Genomic DNA, 27,589 nt, shown 5'->3' with positions numbered 1-27,589 from the left:
GACTGCAGCATCTCAGAACTGTGGAACAGTGAAGCTGGAGGGAGACCCTTGAAACCCCCTAACCTATAACCTTTGGGTAGCACTGCATAGACTTCGCAGTGTACTGAGTAAGTTCTAAGAGGCTCATAAGTGGTTTTCATTAACGCAAAAATCTGATGGACCCACTAAGTTTGGATACAAAAAAATAATAATAATAATGTAAGTATTTTTAAAGCTTTAAGGGTTTTTCTACCAACCAGACTGGACAGTATGCAAAATTTATAATTTAAATAGCACCTGTAGAATAAAGCCTTAGAAGTGCTTCAGAAACTTCCTAGAGCTAGCATCGCCCTGGTTTAATAAGGCCCAGAGTGATTCAAAATTTGGATTAACTGTCATACCAATATATGGTAAAATAAAAAGAAGTGAATTTTAAGCTCCAATCCAGGGGGTCTCTTTATTTAAATTGGCCACACTGCCTTCAAGTCAAAACATCTATGACCATTATTTTCATTTTATCTGTCGTAATTAGACTTCTTTCATGTCCTTCCAATGGAAGGAAAAGCCTGGGAATGCTCTAAAAAAATACATTTGCATTTTAAATTTACTTTAAAAATGTCTTTCCCTTATTTTCACATCACAAATTTCAAGCATTATTAAAGAAATCACAGATTACACAGCTTCCTGAGTCCTGGGTCTCTGTACCTTTTTACATTATGAAAATTGGAATCTGACTGGAATTAAGAAGTTTTCAATATTAAGTGTGTAAATTATAAATACAAGTAATTTTTTAAAAACTTTATTTTAACACCTAATACAATTCCAATTTTAAGTATTACTTGCACAAAAAAATAAACACATTTGGTATAAAAATGTATCACTTTAACACCCTCTCCCCTGCAGCCCCTCCCGGCCCACCCCCAGGAACTGCACTCTGTCTGGATGCAGAAACATATAAAGACTAATGGCACAGAAGAGTTTTCACCTACAGGAGTTTCTGTTCAAGTGCCCAGGTACTCTAGAGGACACCAGCTCACTTTATCACACGAACCATCTCCTTCAGCCTGCTGAACGTAGTTTCACAAAGAAACAAAGCTTATTATAAAGGCATTTAAAAAACCATTATCTTAAATTCTTCTTAGAAGCACTAACTTTTTTTTTGCAACCATTTATATACAGTGTTACATAACAGCTCTGGAGTACAGTACATGCAGCAGAACATACCTGTTAAATATAAAATACTTTTCTTAAAATCTTCATCGTTGGAATTCTTTGAAGTCTAAATTATAGAATGCCCATTACTTTGAGAAAATGGCTGAGGAATACAAATATCTGCATATGTTGGCCACTGAAATAATCCAAGGCTAACTGGAATAATATTCATAGCACACCAGGAGTGCATAAATAATTTACTTACATTATTAAAATACAACCCATAAAATTCAAATTCAAGAAATCACAGGATTGTCTATGTGAATCCTTTAAGTGGTTGCCTAGAAATGCATTGTTTCTTCTTTCTCTTTTCTTCTTTAAAGTCCTATATAAAATGCTTAGTCGAAGTTTTTCTTTCTCACGGGAAACAAACGCCTCTATTTGTGCCGACTGCCCCTTCTCTTCATTGCCGCGGTGCACTGTGGACAGTACCATTTTCCTTTTGGTGCTTCTGTCAGTCCAACACAGCCGTAGTGGAACCACTCGATGGGGCACTGGAAAGCAAAAGTGCAGAGGAATCGTTGTCAGTGCCTCTAAAGATTAGGGAGTATACAAACATATGCCCAGTAAAATGAGTATTAGTGAGATTAATGGGAAGAAATGTTTACATCTAGGAGCTGACACAAAAATCACATGGTCCAACTGATAAGCTTCAGAGAAAAGGAAATGGAGGCACAGAAAAATTATGCATCTTTGTTAACTCAGATTCATGTAATCCTAAATAATGAACTAAAATTAAAATTTACTAATTTTACTTCTAAAATTACTTGGGAGAGTAATTTTATTTTCACTAAAATTATTTGGAGAGTAAGTTGATACCAACTTTTTTTAAAAAAGATTTTATGTGTTTTTTTTTTAAAGAGAAGAGAAGGGAAGGACAAAGAAAAGGAGACAAACGCTGATCGGCTGCCTCTCCTGCACCCTCTACTGGGGACCTGGCCCACAACCCAGGCACGTGCCCTACTTGGGAATCAAACAGGCCACTTTTTAATTTGCAAGCAGGCACTGAATCCACTGAGTCACAGCAGCCAGGGTGATACCAACTTTCAAAGACAAAAAGTGAGATGGGTCTCTTATGTAGAAAGGAAATGTATCTTAAAGATCTTATTTAATATTCAGCCTTATTCTTTCCCACATAAAGTGGAATAAGCTACTTGTAATAAGACATAAAGGAATACCCTGGCTTTCTTTTTGTATCCATTGCTAGATATGGAGAGGAAAAGCACTATACTCTGCAATACATTAGGCAGTTCCATGCTTCCACAGAAAATCTTAGCATTCAGAAGGGTGCAACTGGGAACAAGAGAGATCAGAGTATGATGGGGTATGCACAAAGATCTCATTTGTCATTTTCACTAACTGCCCAGAAGACAGTTTCCAAGGCTGTTCTTGAAATGCGTGGGCAACACTGTTTTTTGCAATAATCACAAACAGCCCACAAGCGATTCTAAAAAAGGAAGTGGATAGAGGGTATTTCTCTCTCTATGTGAACATGCTGTTGGGACCCTGTCGGGTCAGAAGAAGCCCAAATTTTAATGCACCAAGCTAATCCTGCTCAATCGTCACATTGTTTAAAAATTTAAATCTCTTAGTATTAACCTTAAGATCCTGATCCTATTGAGTAGGATTTCTATAGAATTCAGAGTTGTTACCTCCTCTGGAGGATGGGCAAAAGAGCTATGTGAAAATACGGAGTGAAAATTCCTAAACCACACATTCTCAACATTCAATAAAAGCATGTACCTAACAAAAATTAAGCTTCCAAAAGAAAGAGTAATGTCAAATACCCTTTACTTTTTTTATATCAGAAGTGGCTTTTCTCAGCTGACACCTGAAGACTACAATAGGAAATGCTACGCTAATGGGAGGAAAACAATGTCACGTTAGATCCTCACCGTTCCCACACTTCGCCTGAGCATCCTACTTCTTGACAGAATGTATTGTTTGGAATTCCAATTCTTCACTCTGATAAGTGAACTAGATTCTAGTAAACACAACATTCTTTAGCAAAAGGGGAGGGGGTGCTTCTGATTTCCATACAATGTAACACCTTTTTGAGAAATATAATCTGCATAAAACCCTAAAATTAGTTTTAAAAGTTAAAATAGGGAACACATTAAGGGACACTATTCTATCTTGGAGAGGAAAATTCTTCTGCACAACTGTTTTCTTAGACTGAGAGACACAGTAAATAAACATATTCAAGTTAATAATATGTGATGTTTTTCATTCCTAAAGAGAAAAATTTAATACTTACATCTTGGTTATCACAGCCCACCATCTCACCATAGGATACCTAGTTAAAAAAATTTAAATATTCTTACTATGACTATATATCAAGCACCTAAATCCAAATTAATTGTTTTTAATACTGTTAGAAAATACGGAAATATACCAAACATACAACTTCATTAAGAAACAGGGTATATAGAGATTTATTCAGTTTACATATTTTTTCTAAAAGACTTTACAGGGGCACAGGGGGAGATACACAGAAATTATACCCTCTTTCAAAGTCTGAAAGAACTTGCTCTGTAAATCATCTTTGTGGGTGGTTCCTTATGTAAAGATTTCAAGTTTCTTCTTTGGTTACTTACCTACTTAGGTCTTTTATTTTTTCTTGTGTCATGTTAGGCCATTTATATTTTAGCAGTCAATACTCCATTTAAACTTCTAAACGTTATTACCTTATATGTAATTACCTTATATACATATACCCTGCCTCATTATCTTTTTGCTATTCATTACTAGCACTTTATAGTATAACTCCTCATTACTGAATTCACTGAAGTTTTCAACAGACCGAATAATTTTCCAGAAAGGATTAAATAGATGGCATACTTTCTATTCTATGCACACGAACAAGTAACTTCTCTGGGTAACAGCTTTTCGGAGGACACTCAGACTTCTCTCTCAAAGCTCTAGATACATATTTCAACAAATTCTAGATTTTAGTGTTACGGAGGGAAATCATGGGTGAATCTGATTTTGTTCTTTTGTAAGTAACCCACTTTCATTGCCAAGGTATTTACTGGATTTTCTTCCTTTCTTAACCCAGGAATGGAATCAGCACCTTGATCTTGGACTACCCAGCCTCCAGAACTGTGAGAAAATAAATTTCTGTTCTTTAAACCACCCAGTCTGTGGTATGGTATTATGGCAACATGAGCAGACTACAATAATACGCACTTGGGGTATGTAGTAGTGGTACATCCAAATGTTTAGTTACCTGTTATACCTGAGGGCTGAGATTATGGTTGACTTACATATTGCTGTATATTCTTTGTATTTACAACACACATCATTTGTATAAGAAACAGGAGAAAATTATACAAAAAAAGGAAGGGTATTTTAACTATAGTAAAAATATCACTTGAACAAAATCAAATTGTTTTCTTTTTCCTAGTTTATTCAGGTTATGCTTTTATGGATATATGCCAGATTTTTACCTGATTGCAAATACAGTATCGCGGTTCATTTGGGTCGTAAGTCCAATCAACCTGACTGTTTGAGTCAGATTCCGGCACTACTGTGGTTTGTTGAGAGATTTCTTGTACTACAGTTGATGATGAAGAACATGATGACAAGGAAGAGGAGGAGGACGAAGATGATGACTGCTGGCTTGAAGACTTGTTGTTTCTGAAAAAAACAGTATCGGTTTTATTTGCTCAGGATCCAGAAGTTACCTGAGAATAACTCCTAAATAAAAGTGGTATGAAATGAAATCAATTGAATAAATTAATGTTTAAGACCAAGTTAAAGTCATCTGATAAAGAGATTTAAAAGTACAATTGTTTAGAACAAAGCATCATTTTCCATAATGGTTTATTTTTGCTATCTGGAGAATAAAGGTATTTAAAAGGAAATTTTTTCAAAGTATTTCAAATTTTTTAAAGTAATTTTTTAATTAGTTACTATTTACTACTGACATAAATTGTAGGTAATACCTTTAAGAATTAGTATTAGTTATGGTTACCTTATAGGTAATTCTTTGTATTTTTAAGCAAACTGAATACTCATCAAAATCTAAAATACAAATATGTACACAAAAGCATTTGGTGAAAATAATCGTGACCATCAGGCAATGTGTGAATACTTACCTGTGTAGGACAGGAAACCGCGAGTTTTAAAACTCTGAAACAATTTAGCATTACCTATATGCTAATTAAATATTAAACATACAAAAATTATTACCAGTAGTTATAATAAATTTGGGTCATTAAGATGAATTAATTTTTAAATTACTTATCACTTCTGTGGTAATCTGCATTGATCATTCTTTTAGGGATTTACTCACAAAAACAGAATCCAGCAAAAAATTATAATTATTAGGTAACTAGTTCTCTTGGACCAGCATTTGGACTTCATTATCTACGGACAGTGGGCATATGCAGGCACTTACCATCCTAGGAGGGCCATATGCAAAGTCTGGGGATATTTTCATAATTTCACTTTTAGGGACAATAAGACCAAGAATTAAGACACCTTGTTTTTAATCAAAATGAAGAATCTCATTTAAAAACAAAAAATTTCCAGTATGTAATTTGTATTTTATATATCAATTTACCTAAAACACATGAGAACATAAGGGTTTACAATGAAGAACGTCTCATAAAATGGTTTATCCTAATGAACAAAAGAAGGTAAACATTTGTTAACAAACCCAATTTAAGACTCTAAAAAAATTAGACTTAACACTTTTTACAGACTCTACCACTTCAAAGTATGGCAGCAAAGTATGGAGTAACAATGTTGTGTCTTCCACCTCTCCAAAGTGCACTCGGATCCCTCATAGGCTGCCTGTGTTAGCACAGGAAAGCCCGTGGGATGTCAAGCCCAGTGCGCACACCTGGTAAAGATACAGGGCTCCTGGACGACTTACTTGCTCTTTCTCCCACTTCGTGAGTCCGCTGCTGATGAACCAGCATTCTGTGTTAATGTAGTCATGAGTGCCGAAGAAGATGAATAGCCAGCTGTTTCCCTGGGCATTGAAAATTCTTTTCCCAGCTGAAAGTCATTATTTTTAAATGCTTCATAACTGGCTTTTAAACTTGATGTTCTTCGTCCTTCTTTCATCTTGAATAGAGACATTCATTGATAGTATTAATATATATAAACACGTAGATTGTCTTTTTCAAGTTAATGCTGTTACTAGTTACAGCATTATTTTGGTTTAACCAATAGTACTTTATTTTGTTTAAACCATTATTTTCATCACTGATATTTAAGCTATTTTATGTAAAGAATTAAAACCAGTTTTTACACAGTTATGATGTAATTACAGGATTGGTAACTTAATGTGGAATAGACACAGACTGTAGAAGTGAACCATTTCAGGGCAACCTAAGTTCTGAGGCTGCAGAGAAAGCCCTGGAACATAGAGTGAACAAAGGGTTGTCCTAGCAGATGGGTTATAGTCAAGAACGTGGACACCAGGAGCAATTATTGTGAGAAGGAATCTGCATGACAATGTATGAGTCTGTATTTTTACTTTTCATTATCAATCAAGTAATTTCTGCGTATTCATTTCATTAAATAAAATGTAGGATATCATAAAACTATGATTAAAAAACTAAACTATACAATTAAGAAAATGCTTTTTGTTCACATCTAGTTGTTTCTACTAGAGTTTGCCAATAGTTAGGGCACAGCCTCTGCCTTTTACCTGAGCTGTAGCTTGGACTGCTTGCGCTGCCGCCATGGTAATCGCCCCGGCACCTGTTCCTGATGAGAATGAGCCGATGTTATATGATGCCAGGGGTTGGGAGGAATTCACATTATAAGCATTGTTGGAAGAGGCTGTAGAATTATTGTTTCGACAACCTGTGTAGAATTAAAGAGGAAATAAAAATGGTCAGAGAGAACATAAACTTAGTGCATTTAAGATAACATTATTTTGCATCACAGATATAATAATTAATTTAAAATTTTCACGTCATGTTTTTCCTTTTCCTTCTTTCCCCATTTGTAGACTTTAACCAGGCAAAGACACTGTATGATTAATTAATCTTGAATGCTTTCAATTCCCCTTATTTTAACATGAACAAACTAAAGCAACCAATCATACTTAAGAAATAAATTTACCTAGTGTATTTTCCTTAGAGGCATCTGACGTTAGGGTGGATAGAAGAGCTTCAGATTTAAACTTTTTTTCAGGAATATGATCTGTTGTTGCATGGTGAGAAGTTGGATTATACTTCCTTTCTGCATATAAATAAAGAATGCATGTGTTTTTAAACTTTAGAGAACTATGGACGAGGCATAATACTTCCATCTAGTTATAAACTAGTACACTTATGATCTGAGTTTCTCAGGAAATACAGAATACTATGTTTTCTCAGAAGACAGGACAAACACCTCTCTGTGTCACAGGTTTTATCAAGAGCAGAATGCTCAAACTTAAAAAAAAAAACTTCAGAAGGAAAGTATTGAAGATAACCCATGATGCACCATGGTTTCATATGCAGCATGAGGGAAAGTCTGTTTTGAAAACATTATCTACACTTGAGGTTAAGTTTTTATTCAACACCTCTTTCATGTCAAATTGATTTGTCAAAAAAAATCGCACAGATAAAGTCATGAAGCTGACTGGCTAACCATTCATTTAGTCACTAAATGAAACTTTATTATATGCCAAACAGGAGGCTAGGCACTGGAGACGCAAGAATGAAAAACACAGAGAGCTTGCCATCAAGTAGCCCACTGCCTGGCTCAGTTCTACACTCCCTAGGGAGAACCAAGTGGTTGTATGTAAGAAGTATATACTATTAGTGCCAGACATTCTTCCTCTATATGGATTCCAGAGTAAAACAAATTCCCTGTTCCCAAATCAAATATGCTTTTCCCAAGTGAAGAAGAGAAGTCTGCCAGTAGTCACAATGATAAATACATATCTAACAAAATAAAGGAAGAGAAAGATACTTATTTCTCAATCAGGTGTACAGACCTAATAAAAGAGAATATACAGGTAATATGAGTTTTTAATTATGTTTAAAAATTTATTTGCATTAAACCAAACTTACTTTCCACTGGAGTATGTGAATGAGCATGGTGATTGTTCACTGGCTGTGAAGGAGTATCTAATTCCAGAGATCCTAAAAAAGAAGGGAGGGGGGCACAGACACTCACTGCCATTAACTGTCACCACAGAACTTTACATATCAATCAAATACAGGTATTGTGTACCCTTACTCAGAAGAGGACTAGCAAACTCTGAGGCACATGCCTCATTTTAGTCAGACACGTTAGGTTACCACTGCCAATTTCACCCTGAGCCAAGTCTATAGTTTCTATAAACAATAAGTAGCCCTCTTCTCAATATTCACCTTAAGTACAAAACAGGTCAAGTCATGCTAATGACTAATAAGGGAATTCACAACAGTAGGTATTACATATATGAATGAATGGCTATTACAATCCACTACTGCTAAGAGGTAAAACATTCAACGTAGTTTTACTGAATTGAAGACTTTTCTATGGGAAACCCTAAAGTATAAGGCAATTGGGCATTATTACGTGAAAGAAAATTCTTTGATCATTAAAATAACCTAAGATAGTAAAAACTTCCTAAAAGAAGTTAAGAGATTTTGCTTGTGGAAAATGAAGCACAAAATCTCTACTGCCAAGCTTTAAAATACTTTTAAATAAATGTTCTGGGTTTCTTTTGATCCCTTGAGATGAAACTGTGGCAGGGCAAAGAGTGGAACAGTTTTTATACTGGGTCTGATTTAGTTTCACATGTCTGTGTCCTTATGAGGATGCTTCATGGACTTTCCTGCAGTACTGAATAGGCGTAAATTATCGTTAGAGCTATCATCAGCATTTCAAAAAAAATCAAGGCAGCTATAGGATATTTTATTTTGTCTCAAAATAGTTATTATCTTCAGATAGGGTTCCCCTGGAATATCAGATGATCATCTACAGTGAGGGATCCATCCTGACTAGTTTGGCTCAGTAGGTTGGGCATCATCTGGTAAACTGAAAGGTTGCCACCTTGACTTCCGGTCAGGGCACATGCCTGGGTTGCAAGAGAGGTACCTGGTTGGGGGACTGTGAGAGGCTATGGATCGATGTTTCTCTTCCTCTTTTTCTCCCTCCCTTCCCCTCTCTCTAAAAATAAATAAATAAAATCTTTAAAAAATAAATAAAGTGACGGATCTACTTTTGAATACGAAATGCAACTATGGACACCAAGATGGATTTGTGCCTGGCAGCTTCTCTAGTTGACTTTTAGTTAGAGTATAAACAGAGATAAATTAACCTCATGCTGTAAAGAAACCTTTTATCTGTATGTAGAAATAAGTACATGTTCTTGCTGTTGAAATGCACCAAAAAAAAAAAAAAAAAAAAAAAGATGTTTGAGCCCTTTAAATAAATTCTAGTAGAAATCAGCCGTAATACTAACTTGGTTCACTAACACTGAGCTAGAGCCTACTCTGGGTTTAGCCCCACACCGTATGCTTTATGGACATTACATATTTAGGTTGGAAAAAGTGCTAAACTAATTAAACAAAGCTCTTGTCTCCATTTTTGGGAAGGCTCCTTAGTTAAATCCAAACAGTGATATGGGTGAACTATAGCAAGAGATCGATCATGTTGAGCCTTGCAAAGAACACTATTAACATGGCTTCTTGCTGATACAAGAAAGTTTAGAAAGACTTTTTTGAGAGAAAGAGACAGTACTGTGGAAACCATTAAAATCTTTCTTAGTAACACAGTTGGGCAAAAGCCTTAAGATAGTTCTTAAGAAGAAATAATAACCTTTCTCAAAGTTTACTGTTTATACAAAGCATAAAGAGGCAGGGCAAAGTCAATACATTTAATGACAGATGGTTGACTTGTTTCTAGATGGTTATTTTTCTTTAAATCTTTGTTCTTACCACTCATCTTACTAGCACACTGCACATTTAAAAATGGAATGACTCAACATGTTATTTCCATAGTGGGTGAATGACTACCCTATTTATCTCTCTCAGTTTCCATGACCCGAACAGTTCCAACTGCCAAGGCTCCAAAGCTCTTTGCCCCGGCTGCCACCACTCAGCAAAGTGCAGGATCCGAGGAGTCGCTGTGGGTCCGGTATCTCCTTGGTGATTTGCACACACACTGTCCAACATTAATGGAAAACTGTAAATTTTACTTACGCCTCTCTAATATTTCTGTAATTCCAGCATTATCAGCTTCCAGCTCCATTTTAAATTTAGCCAGTTCCTGATCCAGCTTTCTCAAGTGTCGATCTACCTGTTTCAAAGAAGACCAAAGATAACCACCAAAATTTGGGACACTATTAAAGTGTCAGTTCAATGAGGAAATCTGCATCTTTATTTCTGTTAGCGAATCTGTTTTGTATCCTTGAGCAGATCAATTAACCTACACCTCAGGTTTTTAATCTATAAAATGAAGGTGCTGGCTAAATAATCTCTGAAGCCCTCTTTAATAAATTTTAAGTTTTAAGAAAACAAAATTGCAATTTGTTAGAAAATGTTTCAAAAAAGTGGGATATAAAAACTAAAGTAAAGCTGACATCAGGGATTTGGGGGAGGGGTGAGGCATGGAAAAAGGCTGGCAAGTTTTCATAGTTCGCCCCAGATTAGTTTTAGCCTAACCTCGCCCTGCTTCTAACAAGGCCATCCATACTGCCACACCACCACCACAGTTACCCAGAACGAGCAATGAAAGACCCTCAGTCCACAAACAAAGAAGCTACTCTACTCTATACATACATTTCTCTGAGGCAGGAATGTGGGCCGCTACACTTGTAAACATTTATGTAAAGGGCTGAAACAAAAGGGTTGTTTAGCCAGAAAACTCATTCCCCAAAGAGCCTGGTTAAAATGGTTTTATTGTAAAACTACTGCCCTTGTAAAGGCAGCTAATTTTATTTTCTCATTCTCCTACAGACCTTTTGACTGATTTCAGAAAATGATATGACATCTCAAACTCACAACAAGTCTTAATTTATTTTTTAAGCTTATTAAATACTTTTTCAAATTTATTATTTTGAAGTGAAACAAAAAAATCATGAAATCTTCGAAAAGTATTCACATTACATTACTGACCACATCTTTTTTCAAACTACTTTCGCACAGGACCACTGTTGTAATGAAGAGTAACTTTCTTACAAATATCAAAATGTTTATGATACATTACAAGAGCAAAAAATTTAAATAAGAATTGCAATTAAATAATATGTATCCAAAATAAGGGGGAAGCGGAGAAAAGTAGCAAAAGATAATATGTGTGCACTAGATACAAAGTAATGTGCTTGGTGCTTAAATGGCCTCTCTTTTCTAGCCCTCCCTCTAATCTTTTGAGATAGGTTATTACTGTTTCCATTTCATAAGAAGAAACCAAGGCTCACAGCGGTTAAGTAACATGCTGAAAGTCAATAGCTAATGCATTATGGAAATGAGATTTAACTCTGATCTAACTGTGGTAAGTTGTGTTTCACCATTTATACCTACCATTGCCCTCTGAACCTCTGTATGCAGAGGCCAGTTGTTTTTTTAACTCAGAGTAGTAATTCAAATTGAAAATATAGGAATATTGTCTTATTATTTATATTTTATACATCACAGCAATGACTGGGGTGTTGGTTTGATTTTTCAATAAATTAAAGCTCAATTTTCCTCCATCTTCACATACAAGTTATTTTTCAGAGCTTGGCAGAAGTTGTAATTACAATATTTAAAATCCTATAGGGTCACATATTATGGACACTTGCTGCTATTCAAAGAACCTGCAGGTAATAGAGCATCCTTTAAAGGACCCTCCCTTCCAAAAATAAAGTATGAACACAGACCTCAGTTATTCAAGAATATATTTTACATTGTCAAAATTTAATCTCAAGGGAAATCAGAAAAATACTCATATTTGATTCCAAGACCAGTTAATGCACAGAAAGTACTCCACCACCCTTCTTCCCTACTATTACACTACTAATAAATATTGAGTTCTTATTATGTGCTTGGCGCTGGGTTACATGAAGGACACATGAAGTATGAGAAACCCTGACTTCATAGTAATTAGAATTTAGCTAACAAATCAAGATTTATGTAAGATTTTAAAATATGATAAGATTTAATATGACAAAGGTTTAAAGTATATCGATACACTAGATGTATCAAATAAGCAACAGTTGAAAAAGGGTCAGAAGTAGCACTTAAAAAAGATAACACTGGGCAGTACAGACATAAAGGAAGCATGAAGGTGTTAGTGAAGAATGGATTGTATTCAAAAAGACAAAGAGGGGGAGATGGCAGCGTAGGTAGACACACTGCGCCTCCTCGCACAACCAGAACTAACAGAAAATTGAACGGCAAGGAAGTCCCACACCAAGGAAATAAAAAATAAACATTCATCCAGACCGGTAGGAGGGGAGGAGACGGGCACCAGGGTGGAGAGGACTCGGCTGTGGCAGGACCGAGACTGGCGGAGTGTGGGACGAACGGGGCAGGCAGTCCAAGCACTAGCAGACCATGCGGCCCCACATTCGCGCACAGATAAACCGGACAAACAGCGGGGAGTGAAGCAGACCACACAACCCAGGGCTCCAGCGCGGGGGAAATAAAGCCTCAAACCTCTGATTGAAAACGCCCGTGGGGGTTGGGGCGGCAGCAGGAGAGACTCCCAGCCGCACGGGAGAGGTTGTTGGAGAGACCCACAGGGGCCTAGGGCGTGCACAAGCCCACCCACTCGGGAACCAGCACCAGAGGGGCCCAATTTGATTGCGGGTAGCAGAGGGAGTGACTGAAATCCGGCAGAGAGTGGAGTGGGTGCCATTACCCCCTCTCAGCCCCTCCACCACATACAGTGTCACAGCACAGCCACCAGTGTTACCCCCACCCGGGGAACACCTAAAGCTCCGCCCCTTTAAGTAACAGAAGCACCAAGACAAAAAAAAAAAAAAAATGGCCCAAATGACAGAACACTTCAAAGCTCCAGAAATAATTCAACTAAGCAGCGAGCAGATAGCCAACCTATCAGATGCATAGTTCAAAACACTGGTAATCAAGAAGCTCACAGAATTGGTTGAATTTGTTCGAAAACTAGATGAAAAAATGAAGCCTATGCTAAAAGAGACAAAGGAAAATGTACAGGGAACCAATAGTGATGCAAAGGAAACTGGGACTCAAATCAACGGTGTGGACCAGAAGAAAGAAACATCCAACCAGAAAAGAATGAAGAAACAAGAACTCGGAAAAATGAGGAGAGGCTTAGGAACCTACAGGACATCTTTAAACATCCAAATTATAGGGGTGCCAGAAGGAGAAGAGGAATAACAAAAAATTGAAAACTTCTTTGAACAAATAATAAGGAGAACTCCCCCAATCTGGCAAAGGAAATAGACTTCCAGGAAGTCCAGGAAGCTCAGAGAGTCCCAAAGAAGCTGGACCCAAGGAGGAACACACCAAGGCACATCATAATTACATTAACCAAGATGAAACAGAAGGAGAGAATCTTAGAAGCAGTAAGAGAAAAGGACACAGTTACCTACAAAGGACTTCCCATAAGACTGTCAGCTGATTTCTCCAAAGAGACCTTGCAGGCAAGAAGGGGCTGGAAAGAAGTATTCCAAGTCATGAAAGGCAAGGACCTACATCCAAGATCACTGTATCCAGCAAAGCTATCATTTAGAATGGAAGGGCAGATAAAGTGCTTCTCAGATAAGGTCAAGTTCAAGGAGTTCATCATCACCAAGCCCTTATTATATGAAATGTTAATCTAAGAAAAAGAAGATAAAAAATATGCACAGTAAGAATGATAGCAAACTCACAGTTATTAACAACCACACCTAAAACAAAAACAAGAGCAAACTAGGCAAACAACTAGAACAGGAACGGAACCACAGAAATCGAGCTCACATGGAGGGTTATCAATAGGGGAGTGGGAGGGGGAGGCGGGGGAAGATACAGAGAATAAGTAGCATAAATGATAGGTGGAAAATAGACAGGGGGAGCGTAAGAATAGTATAGGAAATGTAGAAGCCAAAGAACTTATAAGTATGACCCATGGACATGAACTATAGAGGGAATGTGGGAGGGAGGGGGTGGGCAGGATGGAGTGGAGTGCGGGGGGGGGGGGGAATGGGACAACTGTAATAGCATAATCAATAAATATATTTAAAAAAATGAAAAAAAACCCCAAAAGACAAAGAGGAGTAATAACTAAAGAATGTAAAGAGACAGGAAGACAAACAGTGTTGTTAGAGAAAAATAGAGTATGGCCTGTAATAGGTACATATAGCTTATTAGAATCTCAGTTGGGAGAGTGGGAGAAGGGTAAGATGAAGACATCATCACACCCCAACTTCACCCTGCGGTGAAAAACTACTTTACTATATTAAAGACAGTACTGACAAGGTTTATTACACCTGAAATTTTAGAAACTAATGATGAGAATTTCTACTACTACACAGCTCAAAAAAAGCACTGCAACCCAAAGAATTAATAATGCAAAAAAACCCACATTCATAACTTCAATAAACAAACACAGAAAAGCCTTAACCACACTGTTGTGGGCAGCTTTGTAAGATAACTTATAATCATTTCCACCTCCTGACATATAAAAAAGATTATGAACTGATTAATAACACAAGCAATTAGTAGTCAATGAGAATTTTCTTAGATTCACCATTGTTGTATTAAATCAAATTAGAAGCTGGAAGATAAGTTAAACACAATATTTAACTTAAGCTATAAAACACCAGGATACTTACAGGGTATTAAAAAGCCATAGCAAAAGTTTAATTGAACTTGACTGTAATCTATAAAGTGCATCTCTTCTACCTACATGATTTTGAATGGCTGAAGTATCTATTCTAGCTAATCACCATAATGGCCTCACAGATTAGACAAAGCAAGAACCTAAGTTACCAGACCCCTGTACACATACCTGACCCCATAAGACTGATTTACAGCAGTAAAGAAGGTACTTATCCAACTGAGATTTTCCATTGAATATAGACTGTAACACAAAGCTGACCAAGGAGTCCGATTATTGATTGGTTCCCCACTTAATGTCAATAAGTGCTAGCCACAAAAGTTTCCTTAAACTCCAAAATCCTACCCTATATAACACCAGATCTCAGTACTTTAAAATTATCATCATTTTTCTGGTCTCTTCAGGGACAAAGGAAATTCTCTCGGCATATTTAAGATATTCATGATCATAAAGATACGTAAGTTACACTTGGCTCCTGTGCATGAAACAAAGAAAAAAACCCTCATTCTTTGACATTTTTGCATAGAGTTGTGATCCTTTATCCTCTTTTGACTCTCCCAGTGTTCTAATATTCACATTTTCATATGCCACTGATAGACCCAAACTGAACTAAACACATAAAGCTTTCTAAAAGTTTCTACATGATTTATGGTTCTCAATATAGACAAATCTAAAATTTAGATGTCTAACCTACCCTTTTCTAATGAGCACTCGGTCTACAGGGTTCGAAGTTGAAATCTGCGGCAATAAGAGATAAATTTCTATGCATGAAAAGATCAGGTAATAGTGAATAAGGAGGGTAAGTTGGGGAAGAAAAAAGAACCATGATAGTAAAGTATTTCTCTGATAAGTCATGAAAATGATTCTTTCCATCTCTGAATTATATTTAAACTAGAAGAAAATTTGATCTATCTTTAGGCTGAATCAAATACTTGAGGCCCTAGCACATAAACTACATCTAGTCATCTTCCTAAAAGACAGTAAGGGTAGGAGAAAAATCAAAAGGTCAAACTTGCATAATATATTTTCTTAATTAGGGTACCAGATGAAGAATTCTCAAATTTATAGGTAAAACGTTGGCCTGAAATAAAATCATCTCAGGAATAGGCCAGGATATAAAAAAGAAGCAGGTTCAAGGTTATTGGGCACTGTAACAGACTGCTGAAATCATTCAAGCATTAACTAAAAGTTCAAATTTTATCAGAGGATACATAAATCAACTTTATTAGGTATTGTAATCTAATGCAGCCTAATGACAGTGACATCTGGCTGAGGAACACCAATGAATGTATGATGATTATGAGTATCAGGATTCTAGAAGGAAATTATTGTAATAAAAGACAGATTTTTTTTCTGTTAGTCAAATTTCACTAAAACACTACTGAAATAAATTTTTAGTTTGTTCTATTGAACCCTAATTCCACAAAGTTATTCATTTGTTGATATTTATGCAGTCCAGTTTCTTCTCTTCATAAATGAGGTTGTAAGTGCAATGCAGGTCATAGGAATAAAAAGTTTACCACTGATTTTAAAAGAAACAAAATATTTCAATGAAAAACCATGTAATGAAATATGCTACAGTAAAACACTGAAGGCCGAAATCAAACACGATTATATACTAAATTGTTGTATCTTAAAATCTGTCAAAATAATACATGCTTACTTAAAATTACCATAAACTATGCTTAAGCAAAGGCATACATCAGTCATCAGTCTCCTCTAAGGTGTGCTTCACTCCTCTGCTGAGACTCCTTCGCAGGCCTCCCATTGCCGTTAGAATAAAAATCACACGCTCCATGCACTCTCACAGCCCTGCACGTGCTGGCTCCTGCCTGCTCCCCCTCAGACCACTCCTCCTTTCTCACTGTACTTCAACCACACTGGCCATTCTCCTGGTTCAATCTGCCAAGCCCTTTCCCACCTCAGACTCTGCACTTGGTACATCATCTGCCTGAAATGCTTTTCTTTAAAGCTTTTCACATGGCTGGCTCTTTCTCATTTTCCAAGTACCCCCTCAACTGTCACCTCCTGAGACTACATTCATTCTGACTATACTCTTAACAGCTTCCCCCAGTTACTCATTCTTTTTCCCTCTCTGCACAATGTTTATATCCTTCACAGCACTTAGCAAAATCTAAAATAATCTTTATTTACTAGTTTGCTTATATTCTTTGCCTATGCACATCATTACTGCCCACCTAGCACCAGTAACTGTTTATAGCTGGAGCTCTATAAATATTTGCTGAATGAAAGTTATACTTTCCCCCTACATATAATTTAATCAGAAGTAGCACTGTTAACTGGATGAATGATCTATGAATAAAAAGTTCTGTAATTTTACACTTACACTATGTCCCACCTACTCACCTCTCAAGTACATAGCATTCTAAAGTCTCAAATGTTAAATGTTACCAGAATTTAATTTCTCTTTAATGTTTATAAAAACTTTCACTTGGATGTTTACTGTTATTTTGGGGAGCAGAACTAATTTCAGGTGGTAAATGCATTTACTGACCTCCCTACTGAACAAGGCCCTTCCATCTGATTGCAATTACTTGCGAGGCTAATAAGGTAAATTTCTTGGCCTCAAGCATAAAGGGTCACATACCACAAGCCACCCTGGCACCACAGTGCAGCACGCACAGCACAAACATTCCAGGAGGATGTGTAATTGCTGTTACCATTTTAGTAATTATTTATTTGAGATAAGTAATGCTAGTTTTCATTCATGTAAATAATATCAAATTTGTAAGTTTACCCCTTAAATAAATTTCCTTTAAAAAGTTACTTGGTAAATAGATGTACAAATGCTATGGAGATATTGTAAAAACCTTAAAGGTGGAATACAAATGACTGAAGTTAGGAAAATATTGGGTTGGATCACCTCAAAAAAGTCTTCTTTGTCCTTTTATGCATGATTCACCTGATCTGTGCCAGGCTGTGAGGGTACAGAATGACTTAGAACCTCACCTATCCTCAGGGGCCCTGGTTACAGCTAATATTTTTTATTTTACAAAAATCATAAAACATACCCTGGCCAGTGTGGCTCAGTTGGTTGGAGGGTCATCCCATAAACTAAAAGGTCAGAGCTTTAATACTCGGTTGGGGCACATGCCTGGATTTCAGGCTCTGTCCCAGGTCCAGGTGCATACAAGAGGCAACAGATTGATGTTTCTCTTTCACATCTAGTTTTCTCCCCCTCCCTTCCCCTCTCTAAAAATTAATAAGTGTATCCTCGGGTGAGGATGAAATAATAATAATAATCCAAGACTTTATTGGGAATGAGTTAACTGGATATTCAGTGTTGTCATTACTTTGTATAGTAAGGTCTAATAATGTTTTTTTTTTTTTAAATTTGTTTCTTTTATTGATTCCAGAGAGAGGGAAAGAGAGAAAAAGGGAGAGAAACATCAATGTAAAAGAGAAACATCCACTAGTTGCCTCTTGCATGCGTCCTGACTGGGGACTGAACCCACAACTCAGGCATACGCTCCCGACCAGGAATTGAACCTGTGACATCTCAGTTTGTGGGATGACATCCAACCAAGGCACACAGGCCAGAGCAAGGTCTAATAACACTTAATAAATACTTTACTATAATTTAAAAGAATCCTTTCTAAAAGCAAAGGAATTGAAAAGAGCAAAAGATTTATATGTAATGTATAATTATTCAGGGGAAGAGAGCAATTTAAAAAGAAGGACACCAAAAATATTGAGCAAAGACATGGATCATAAGACTGTTTGATCTCTGAAAATGATTCCATGAAGGACACTAAACTTACCTGAACTTTATTACTTTCCCTTTTCCTGCTTTAAAGTCATACTTTGAAAAGAAGTGGCTATTTGCACTGCAGTCTACCAAACCAATCTCAGCATACTAAAATATAACTCTATTACCTTTAAAGAAATTATCAGCCAACTACACTGTGTCTGACACCAACAATGACACCAATGAACTCTATCTATCCATAAGACTCACATCTTGGGGGCCATATTACTGCTCCTTTTTCTCCATCAACTTACGCAGGTGATTTTGTTTAACAAATATTTATTGAGGAGTAACTATGAAGACACACACACAAAAAGACACAGTTGTTGACATTTACAATAGGGAAAAGATAAAAGGTACATAAAAGTAAAAAAAAAAAAGTAAATAAATGACTACAACATAATTCGAGTAGTAATAAACGATTAACGATTTGGAGGCTGGTATGATTCTGTTGAGGGGTAGGGCAAGGCAAAAGCTGCTAATTAGCTACTCAATATGTATTCTCTCCTTTCTCCTTTCAGCCCACATGCAGGGGCTGGCAATGTGCCATGTTACTCAGCTTTTCTCAGCCTCCTTTGCAGCAGGAAGTCTGTAGGTGAGACTTCCAGAAAGGCTCTTTTTAAAGGAGCTGACTGAACTGTAAAACCAGCCCTTCTGAGGAATCCCCTACTGCAGTTCTTCCACTTGTCCAGGAGGGGGAACAGACTGGGAACAGTCTGGGGCCCTGATGATGTTGGAGCCCTGGTCTATCTTCTCTAACAGTTATTTTACATGAAATAAAAAATAAATCTTTTGTTTCAATCACTATTGTGTAGCTTTTCTGTTATAAGTTGTCAAGTCTCTTCTAGATATAAATGACACAAATATCAAGATTACTAATATCAAGATCACAAATATCGAGATGACTTTAATAAAGAAGCAATGTCTGTGTAGGATTATGAAAGATAAAGTTTACCAAGCAAAGATGAAAAGGAAACGCACTCCAGGCAATTTTTTCTTTTTAAAGTACTTGGACAATGGCATGCTGAAGTGGACAGGAAGAGATGATGAGAGGTACATACTTAGAAACTAAAATGAACAAGACATGGTGATTGACTAAATGTGGGGAAGGTAGGGAGACAAGGAGTCTAGGATGGCTTCCAGTATTCCAATGTGAATGACTAGGATGTGGATGGTTCTCCTGAGATTAAGAACGTGCATGTGGGGCGGGGTGGGGGGAGGGGGGCGGCAGGCTGAGGGAGTGAGAGAACAAAAAGGAGAGGCTATGAGTTAAGTTTTAATACACGGAGTTCCAGGACCTAGGAACTCTCAGGTAAGATGAACAGACTCAGAAGAAAATGCTGAGCTTGAGGAATAATTAATGTATAATTGTCAAAACTAAGAGAACACACAGAAAAGTAACGGAGCAATGTTTTTCAACTTGGGTGGTGTGTGTGGGCACCAAGGAGGTAAAACTGGCATTTTTATATTACAGTAATATAAACAAATCTTCACCATGTGGCATTTGGTCTTCCTGGCTTCTGGAACTGGGGGAACCAATGGGAAGAGAGTTTACCTCTATATACTAAGAAACAACTTGAATAGACGAGGGCACAACAAAGGTCAAACACCAAACGCCAGGGAACAGCAAACATTGTAAGCGATATTCAAGAAGGAAGAGAAAGGCCACAAAGGTGAGAGAATAATACTGATGATTAATATTAAGTCTTAAAGAAGAATGGATTTTTATATTATGAATATGATGGTCACCTGAAGTAGCAATGGAGTATTAAAAAAGGAGGAAAGGAGAGAAGGGGAAAAAAGTAAACAGGAAGCAGAGGAGGAGGCAGGAAAGGGAAGGAGGAGAGAAAAAGAATGAAAAGAAGACAAAAGGCAGTGCTAGAAATACTGGGGGAATGGGAATAAAACAGGTTCAGCCTGGCAGAGCTGAAAAAGAAGTGGCTTCAAGAAAGTAGAAAATGTCAGTCAGAGAAATGAGATGGAATGAGGATTTAAAGGAGTGATGCCTACTATCTGCCAAGCTAAGAGCATCACATTCATACATGGTAACTCCTCCTTCAAGGTGCAAATTAATACTCTTGTTCCACAGGTAAGGAAAGTGAGGTTCCAGGATTAAACTTTTTCAAAGGCCTGCTATTAGTGAAGAAGCTCAAATCATGTCTGTATAGATCTGTTATAACACCTGTTTTTACTAAATTATATCACTTTTTATTACCTTACTCTCTAGGTAAATAATCTATCCCCCACAAAGAATTTCATTTTCATTTTCTTTCTGAGTGAAATGCTCTCCCTTCCGTAGAATGCCTAACCCAGACCCCTGAGCCTCTGAATAAATTCTGTTCAAAACTTATCTCATATCCTTCAAGAAATCAACAATAACTCCGTATGGCTTAGTTCAGTCTTTTAACTAGATACGCCTTAATACTCAACTGCATTAATCTTTATTTGTTATATGTTTCTATTCAGGCTCTTCACGTTACTTTCTGGGCATGTCTTCCCAACTAGTTTACCTTAAGGACAGGAGCCATTTGTAGTATTTTTTCTTCACTCCTCCATTATACCCAGGCAAACGCCATTATATTAAGCACAGAGTGGAAGAAAACTCTGGTTCATAAGTAAGAGATGGATACACACACAAACACACACGCACACATTTAAAAAGCATATATTTATGTTACATATATCTTTCTAAATGCCTGAATTATTTTTAATAAAGGTATAAAAAGAAGCAAAATAATAAAAATAAACAAAACAGAGTAGAACCAAAGAGCTGTATGATTTAAAAAGCAGGTAGTCTCTAAATAAAGATTGACACATACAGTCATTTAATATGAGGAAGAATGTTACTAAAAAAAATTAGTCTTGGGTTCAAATAACAATGTCTTTTTCTATGTTTATAAACATAATTCAAGATCAAAACAGTTAAGAACTTTTTTTCATTCCACAGTAAATCAAGCTACAGCCCCCTCTATCTATTCTGAGAAAATGATTGTTTTCAGAATAATTGTAGAGACAAACAAGCCTAGGTTATTATAGCCAAAAATATTTTCACTATGTAAAAACAACTAAACATCTTCTATGGCTTTACATGACAAACGTTTTCTAGTTTTGTGTAAGTATTTACAATGTACATCATATGTGGTATGCATCTTTTTTCTGTGTCTTGCTTACCAATGATCATGAAATTTACATACTTGTTCAGTAATAAGATTGTGTCCAGATTATAAAATAAGATATAAAATCTATATGGTAAAGTTCACCAAAAGTGAACATTTGTTTTCAGCTTCAACTTGCTTTGAGGTGAAACCAGAAATGAGTATTACTTAAAGCAGCTAATTTAGGAAAAGATGCTTTACATTAAGAAGAGCACCATATTTATACCAGCTTGAGAAATATTGCATATACCTGCCTTCGTAGTGATTTCAATCTCTTATAAGCACTGCTGAAAAAAAAAAAAAAACCCTTCTTTTAAAATTCATCTAACCTAGTGTTTCCCATTTTTGATACCTAAGCCAGCTGTGTACTGTCTATCGACATCACTGAATACAGTTGAGTATGATCTTCCTTCTAACCAGACTACCAAGAACTCTTGTCAACACAGTGGTCTTAGGTGTATTTTACCACAGAAACAATCTCAATATGATTTATCAGGAAAGTAAACACACTACCTTAAAAAGATAAAGATTACTAAAATAAAGCTAAACACCAATTCTTGTTTAAAAATAAAAAGTCTAAGATCAGATGCCATTTGAAGGCAATGTAGATTTGGCTAATATGTAAGGATCTTGACCTGTAAATAAGCACTGTGGACATTCCAGGACTCTTTTCCACAAAGAAACCAAATAGACACTGAACTCGCAAGTTAAACATTTCAGTCTGTTCTTCTTATTACATTTAAGCCAATAATATTTAAAATAACCATAATTCAAGTATTTATGGCATATATGCACATTAATTTTACTTACCAAATCATATATCTGATTTGCCAACTGTACCTTCTCATCTGCATCTTCCAAAGCTTTATAGTAATCCTAAATAAAAATATTTTCATTTCAAGAATAAATTAATAATCTTAAAATTATCATATCTTGTTATCACTCAGTTATCCTAATAAGTAATAAAAATCCAGTTAAGGGAAGGGTAGAGATGAGATAGGATTAGAAATTAGGCACGATGGCCAAGAATTAAAGAAAAATGTTCAGAATTCCTAGAAAAGATATAAACAAAAGTAAATACTATTCCAAGTCTAGCCTCCATACTAGTAAAAGTTATATGACCTAATGAATAATCTTTTTCTTTAAAAAAATTTTTTTAAGTTAAGATTTGTCTAATTTGTAGAGAACATTTAAGGTCTCCACTTTTAAAACATTTTTTATGAAAGTACTACTACTACTAAAAAAATCTGCCCTGCATGTCCCTATTTTCCAATTGCTCTGTAACTCTCATTTTAAGTTAGATATCAGTTCATATAACTCAACCTACACTTTAGATTTCTCCGGAGTATAAATGAAATTGTTTAAAAAAAAAATGGATTCTATAATTTCCATGTACTACTAGACTTTTCAGAGCATATCCAAGGTGTATTACCCCAAAAATGTAACAGGTAAAAGGCATGAGGAATGAGTTTAGGATGTATATATGTTATATCTATATTCAAACACACCTAAGTCTCCAAGAACCCTCTAAACCAGGACCAACTGTCATAAGTTCTAAAATGTTTTATCTTAACAGTAATAATCACCTCCCATGTAGTAAAATAAATTACACAAATACTCTAAATTTGTAGGTTTCAAACTTATTAGTTGATCCTTGAACAATTCTATGAAGGTTGGGGCTGGGGGAGCCATTATTACTAAGAGATATTAAAGGACCTGTCCAATGTCACAGAGCTAAATGGCACAGTCATGACCAAAGCCAGGCGCTTAAGTAGTTCTACCAACGTACCCCGAAAAACTAGATCATACCTTTGAAGTAAACCTTAGAGGGACAGTTGATATCCATTCCAATCTGAAGATAATCTTTAAGTACTATACAACTAATCGAAAACATAAAGAATTCTTTATTTCTAAACCTAACTCATGTATAAATTTAGAATTTTAAACCGAAAGATTTTTTAAGGATCCTTTCAGCTCTTAGGATTCTGTTCTGTGAGTCCACCTATTTAGGTACCTAGCAATGTAAAAACTATGCTTCAAGATTTGCTAATTGAAAATGTATTTTTTATGGTTCTGTGATTCTCTAATAAAAGTCACTAATTACTGAAATAATTTTTATAATACCAAAATTCTTCAATAATTAAAAATTCCTACATCTGAAGTTCTAAAACACAACAATTATTTAAATTCTAAAGAGCCATTGAAAACTTTCCCTCATTTTGATATCCAGAAAACTATTTAATTTTAAAATATCTTTCTGAGAGGGTCCCACTTTTAACTAACAAATCACCCGGAGTGTTGAACATACTTTTTTGATGGATGCCATTTGCTCTTCTCTCCACTCTGGTTTATTTTTCTTTGCATTCATAAAGAATTCACTGACTCTTTGTTCTAGTTGATCCATTGCATCTACAACATAATAAAAGCATTTCATATTCAGATGGCTAAATTCATACACTTACTATACATGTTTGATCTGCGGGGGAAAAAACCAAATATCTGACATCATACACTCCTTCACTTGGCCACTAACTTAAATATGTCATACTTTAATTCTGTGAGTATATCATATTTTAATTACCTTAGTAAAAGAGAAAGTTTCAATATTCTCTACTAATAATTTATTTTTGTTATTATTTCAAAACTTTTTCCAATAGTCAAAGTAGTCAACAACATAGATAGGCTCTATACCACAGTTTCTGAATAGGCTGAGGTCAAAGCTAATGCTATTAAATCAGCCAAATGTGCCAAAACACAATGTCCAGTAAGCACCACTAGATATTTGTCACATTTCTTTTAATAAGAAAAAGTGATAAAAAAGATATTAACCTCTTACCATATGGCCTTAAACACATGATCACCTCATATCATGATTAAAAGCAGTAAGTACAATCATTTATTCACTAAATATACTGTATTATTTATTCTAGGTAAGTTTTTTTTTTTCTAAATGCGTGCCAAGAACAGTCACCTCATTTCATGACTGCTAAAAAAGAAAAAGTAAATAAAAGGGATTCTGTTGCCATGTAAACAGAGGAAAACTCTTTTACTCTGTCCTTCAAAATTGTGATTTTCAGTGATACGTCTTACAGTTAATTTTTTAAAAGAACCTTCCTTTATTTAAATAAGCATTTCCAAATTTATTTGCTAACCAGGTCTCTTTTGTGAATCCATGATACCTATTAACTTTAGAAAATTCTAACTATTATTTAAAAATACAAGTTTAAAGACCTCTACTTTACATAAGCTAAGTACAAATTACAAGAAAATTTAAAATTGGTAATGATAATAAAAAAAGCATAAAATAAGCAATTCCTTATTCAATGCATATTTGTTTCAGGTACTATGTGTTCTAATTTCTGTATTATTTTAATTCTCAGATGGTTCTCATTTTATAGACAATGAAAACTCCTCAGAAGAGGTAATGAGATAAGGTCAATAGATAAGGTCAATAGGGTAAGTCAGGGCATTTTAATGCCCTAAAATGAACTCAGATCTGACATCAAAATCTGTGCTCAAACCTGTAGACAACACTGCTACTTTAGAAAATCTTTAGCATTTCAACTACATTAAAGTTAAAATGAACTTCGTGGGCAAGTGGATAAACACATAATTCAGACTTCCACACCACAATACACTGAATAAAAGAGGGTGGCTTTCATATATCACCCGTAGCATGTGCCACATGAAACTGACAACAGGCTGAGAAAACTGTATTCCCGAATAAAGGGTTGTGTGTGGTGGGGGGCGGGGAGCAGGGAAGCAAGGGGGAGGAGAAAAGAACAGATTCTCAGCTACCTCAAGACCGCCAGGCTCTGGAATGCTGGCTCTCTGATCTCTTTTCCTGATACTACTTCCCTCCCTATCACACCCTGAAACCCAGATCTTCCTTCACCAGTACTTTTATAAGAAAATCTGGCGGCACTAACACACAGAATAAATGAGATTAAGAAAAATATCTTCTGCAGATATACCCCATGCAGGCCAGTCATTAATACTACTTAAGTAATTTTATTAAAGAGTACCTACATTTCTCCAAAGAAAGGAAGTGACACATGGCCAAAAAAGTACACTTGATTATCCATTTTCATTGTGAGTCATACAATTTATTTTGCATCTTTAATTTATAATATAGTATCTATACGAGATAGTAAACAGCTATATTATATTCACTTCAGAGAGGGGGAAGGTTTATGAGGTTCTCTCAAAACATAATGACCATAAATTTGGTACTCATCACTGTTTCCCTGTTTATTTTTTAAAGATTTTATTTATTTTTGAAGAGATGGGAGGGGAGTGAGAAAGAGGGGAAAAGACATCTATGTGCGAGAGAAACATCAACCGGTCGACAATCGGCTGCCTCTCGCACACCCTCAACGAGGTACCTGGCCCACGACCCAGGCGCGTACTGACTGGAATCAAACCCGTGACCCTTCCGTCTGCAGGAAGACGCCCAACCCACTGAGCTACACCAGCCGGAGCACCGTTTCCTTGTTTTAAGTGTAATTTTGCTCTAAGTATTTACCTTCTTATCTCCGAAGGCACTGATTCTTTTTGAATCATTAACCCTTTTAAGAAACTTCACAGAAAAAAAAAATCATGTAAACCAAATAATGCTGTAAAGAGCAAGGTTCATTTTGGGGAAAAGTTACTAAATTACCAAGCTATCACTAACAGAAGAGCCAAATTTTTTATTATGGCAGACAACAACCTTATTTCCCTCATTTATTTTGACTAACAAAATACCACGCTGTTGACAACTAAGGATATATTCTATAATGCGTAACCTTTCAAATTTGAAATGCCAAGGGTCTTTGAAAAGAAAAAACAAACCACATATAACCCGTGCTTCTATGTGTTTTCTGCTCTCGAAAAATTTTTTATTAGGATGAACTTTAACAAAAGTATAATACTAAAATCTATGTTCAATACATAAAGGCTCAAAGTCAAAATTTTAACGTTTATGCCGATGTGAATTAAAACATATATCTACATTCTCAATGAAGGTACAGGAAATTTTATTGCGCAATCCAAAATTCAAGAAAAAAAAAAACACAAGCCCTCTAATGTCTCCTCCTGTCAACGCCAGGAGAAAAGTAGAGTGGGAGGCAAGAAGAGGCAGGATTTGGCATTGAGAATTCTTTTTGATAATTCCTATGTACTAGTCAATGAACAGGAGGAGAGTCAAGTAGTAGAGGCGCTGGAGTCGATGGCAAGTCTGGCACTGAAAGTGCGCAGCAAACAAGGTTAAACGCGCCGACTTACTCTGCACCTGCAGGTCCATCTCGCGCATCTCCGTGAAGCGGTCCCGCAGGTCCATTGGAAGCTGCTCAATCACTGTCAAAGAGAGAGTCCGTCAGAGGGGCGGGGCCAACGGCGAAAGTACGCGCGTACGTCACTGCGTGCGCCCGTGCGTGCGTCGGGGGGGTCGAAGGAGCCGCCAGCCCAGAGCGAGGCTGCCAGTTACCGTGAGAAAGAAACATCCCCCGCCTCCCCCTCCCTCCCGCCATCCCGCCATCCCGTCCACTTACGCTCTCGCCCGCCCGCAGGTCCCACAGGCTACCTCCGCCAGCGCTGCCCACTTACTTTCGAGATAGTCCTCTAGGTACAACATCGCGGGCCTTTAGCTCTTAGAGAACGAGGGGGTCCAGGGGTTTATTTGTGTCACTTGCTGTCGCCGGAGTTTTGTCCCTTCCAATATGGCGCCTCCGCTAGCAGCGCCCGCTCGGCTTCGGCGGAAAAAAAAAAAAAA

The 27,589-nt window shown here is 36.4% G+C and overlaps 1 protein-coding gene across 1 annotated transcript; it reads right to left on the bottom strand.

Moving 5' to 3' along the window:
• Nucleotides 1-1,142: 1,142 nt before the first annotated feature.
• ING3 (inhibitor of growth family member 3) lies at nt 1,143-27,589 on the bottom strand. Its single transcript, XM_024555162.3, has 12 exons — nt 27,424-27,589; nt 27,103-27,174; nt 24,146-24,246; nt 22,648-22,713; nt 10,335-10,431; nt 8,214-8,285; nt 7,276-7,395; nt 6,857-7,014; nt 6,074-6,267; nt 4,641-4,830; nt 3,449-3,487; nt 1,143-1,685 (listed from the first exon to the last, which is right to left on the bottom strand). Exons 1-12 carry the CDS (start codon nt 27,449-27,451, stop codon nt 1,569-1,571), a joined length of 1,254 nt encoding a protein of 417 aa, XP_024410930.1. The 5' UTR covers nt 27,452-27,589; the 3' UTR covers nt 1,143-1,568.

Source organism: Desmodus rotundus, chromosome 6 (assembly GCF_022682495.2).
Source record: "Desmodus rotundus isolate HL8 chromosome 6, HLdesRot8A.1, whole genome shotgun sequence".
Taxonomy (NCBI): Eukaryota; Metazoa; Chordata; class Mammalia; order Chiroptera; family Phyllostomidae; genus Desmodus; species Desmodus rotundus.
This window is presented reverse-complemented; position numbering and strand designations above follow the sequence as displayed.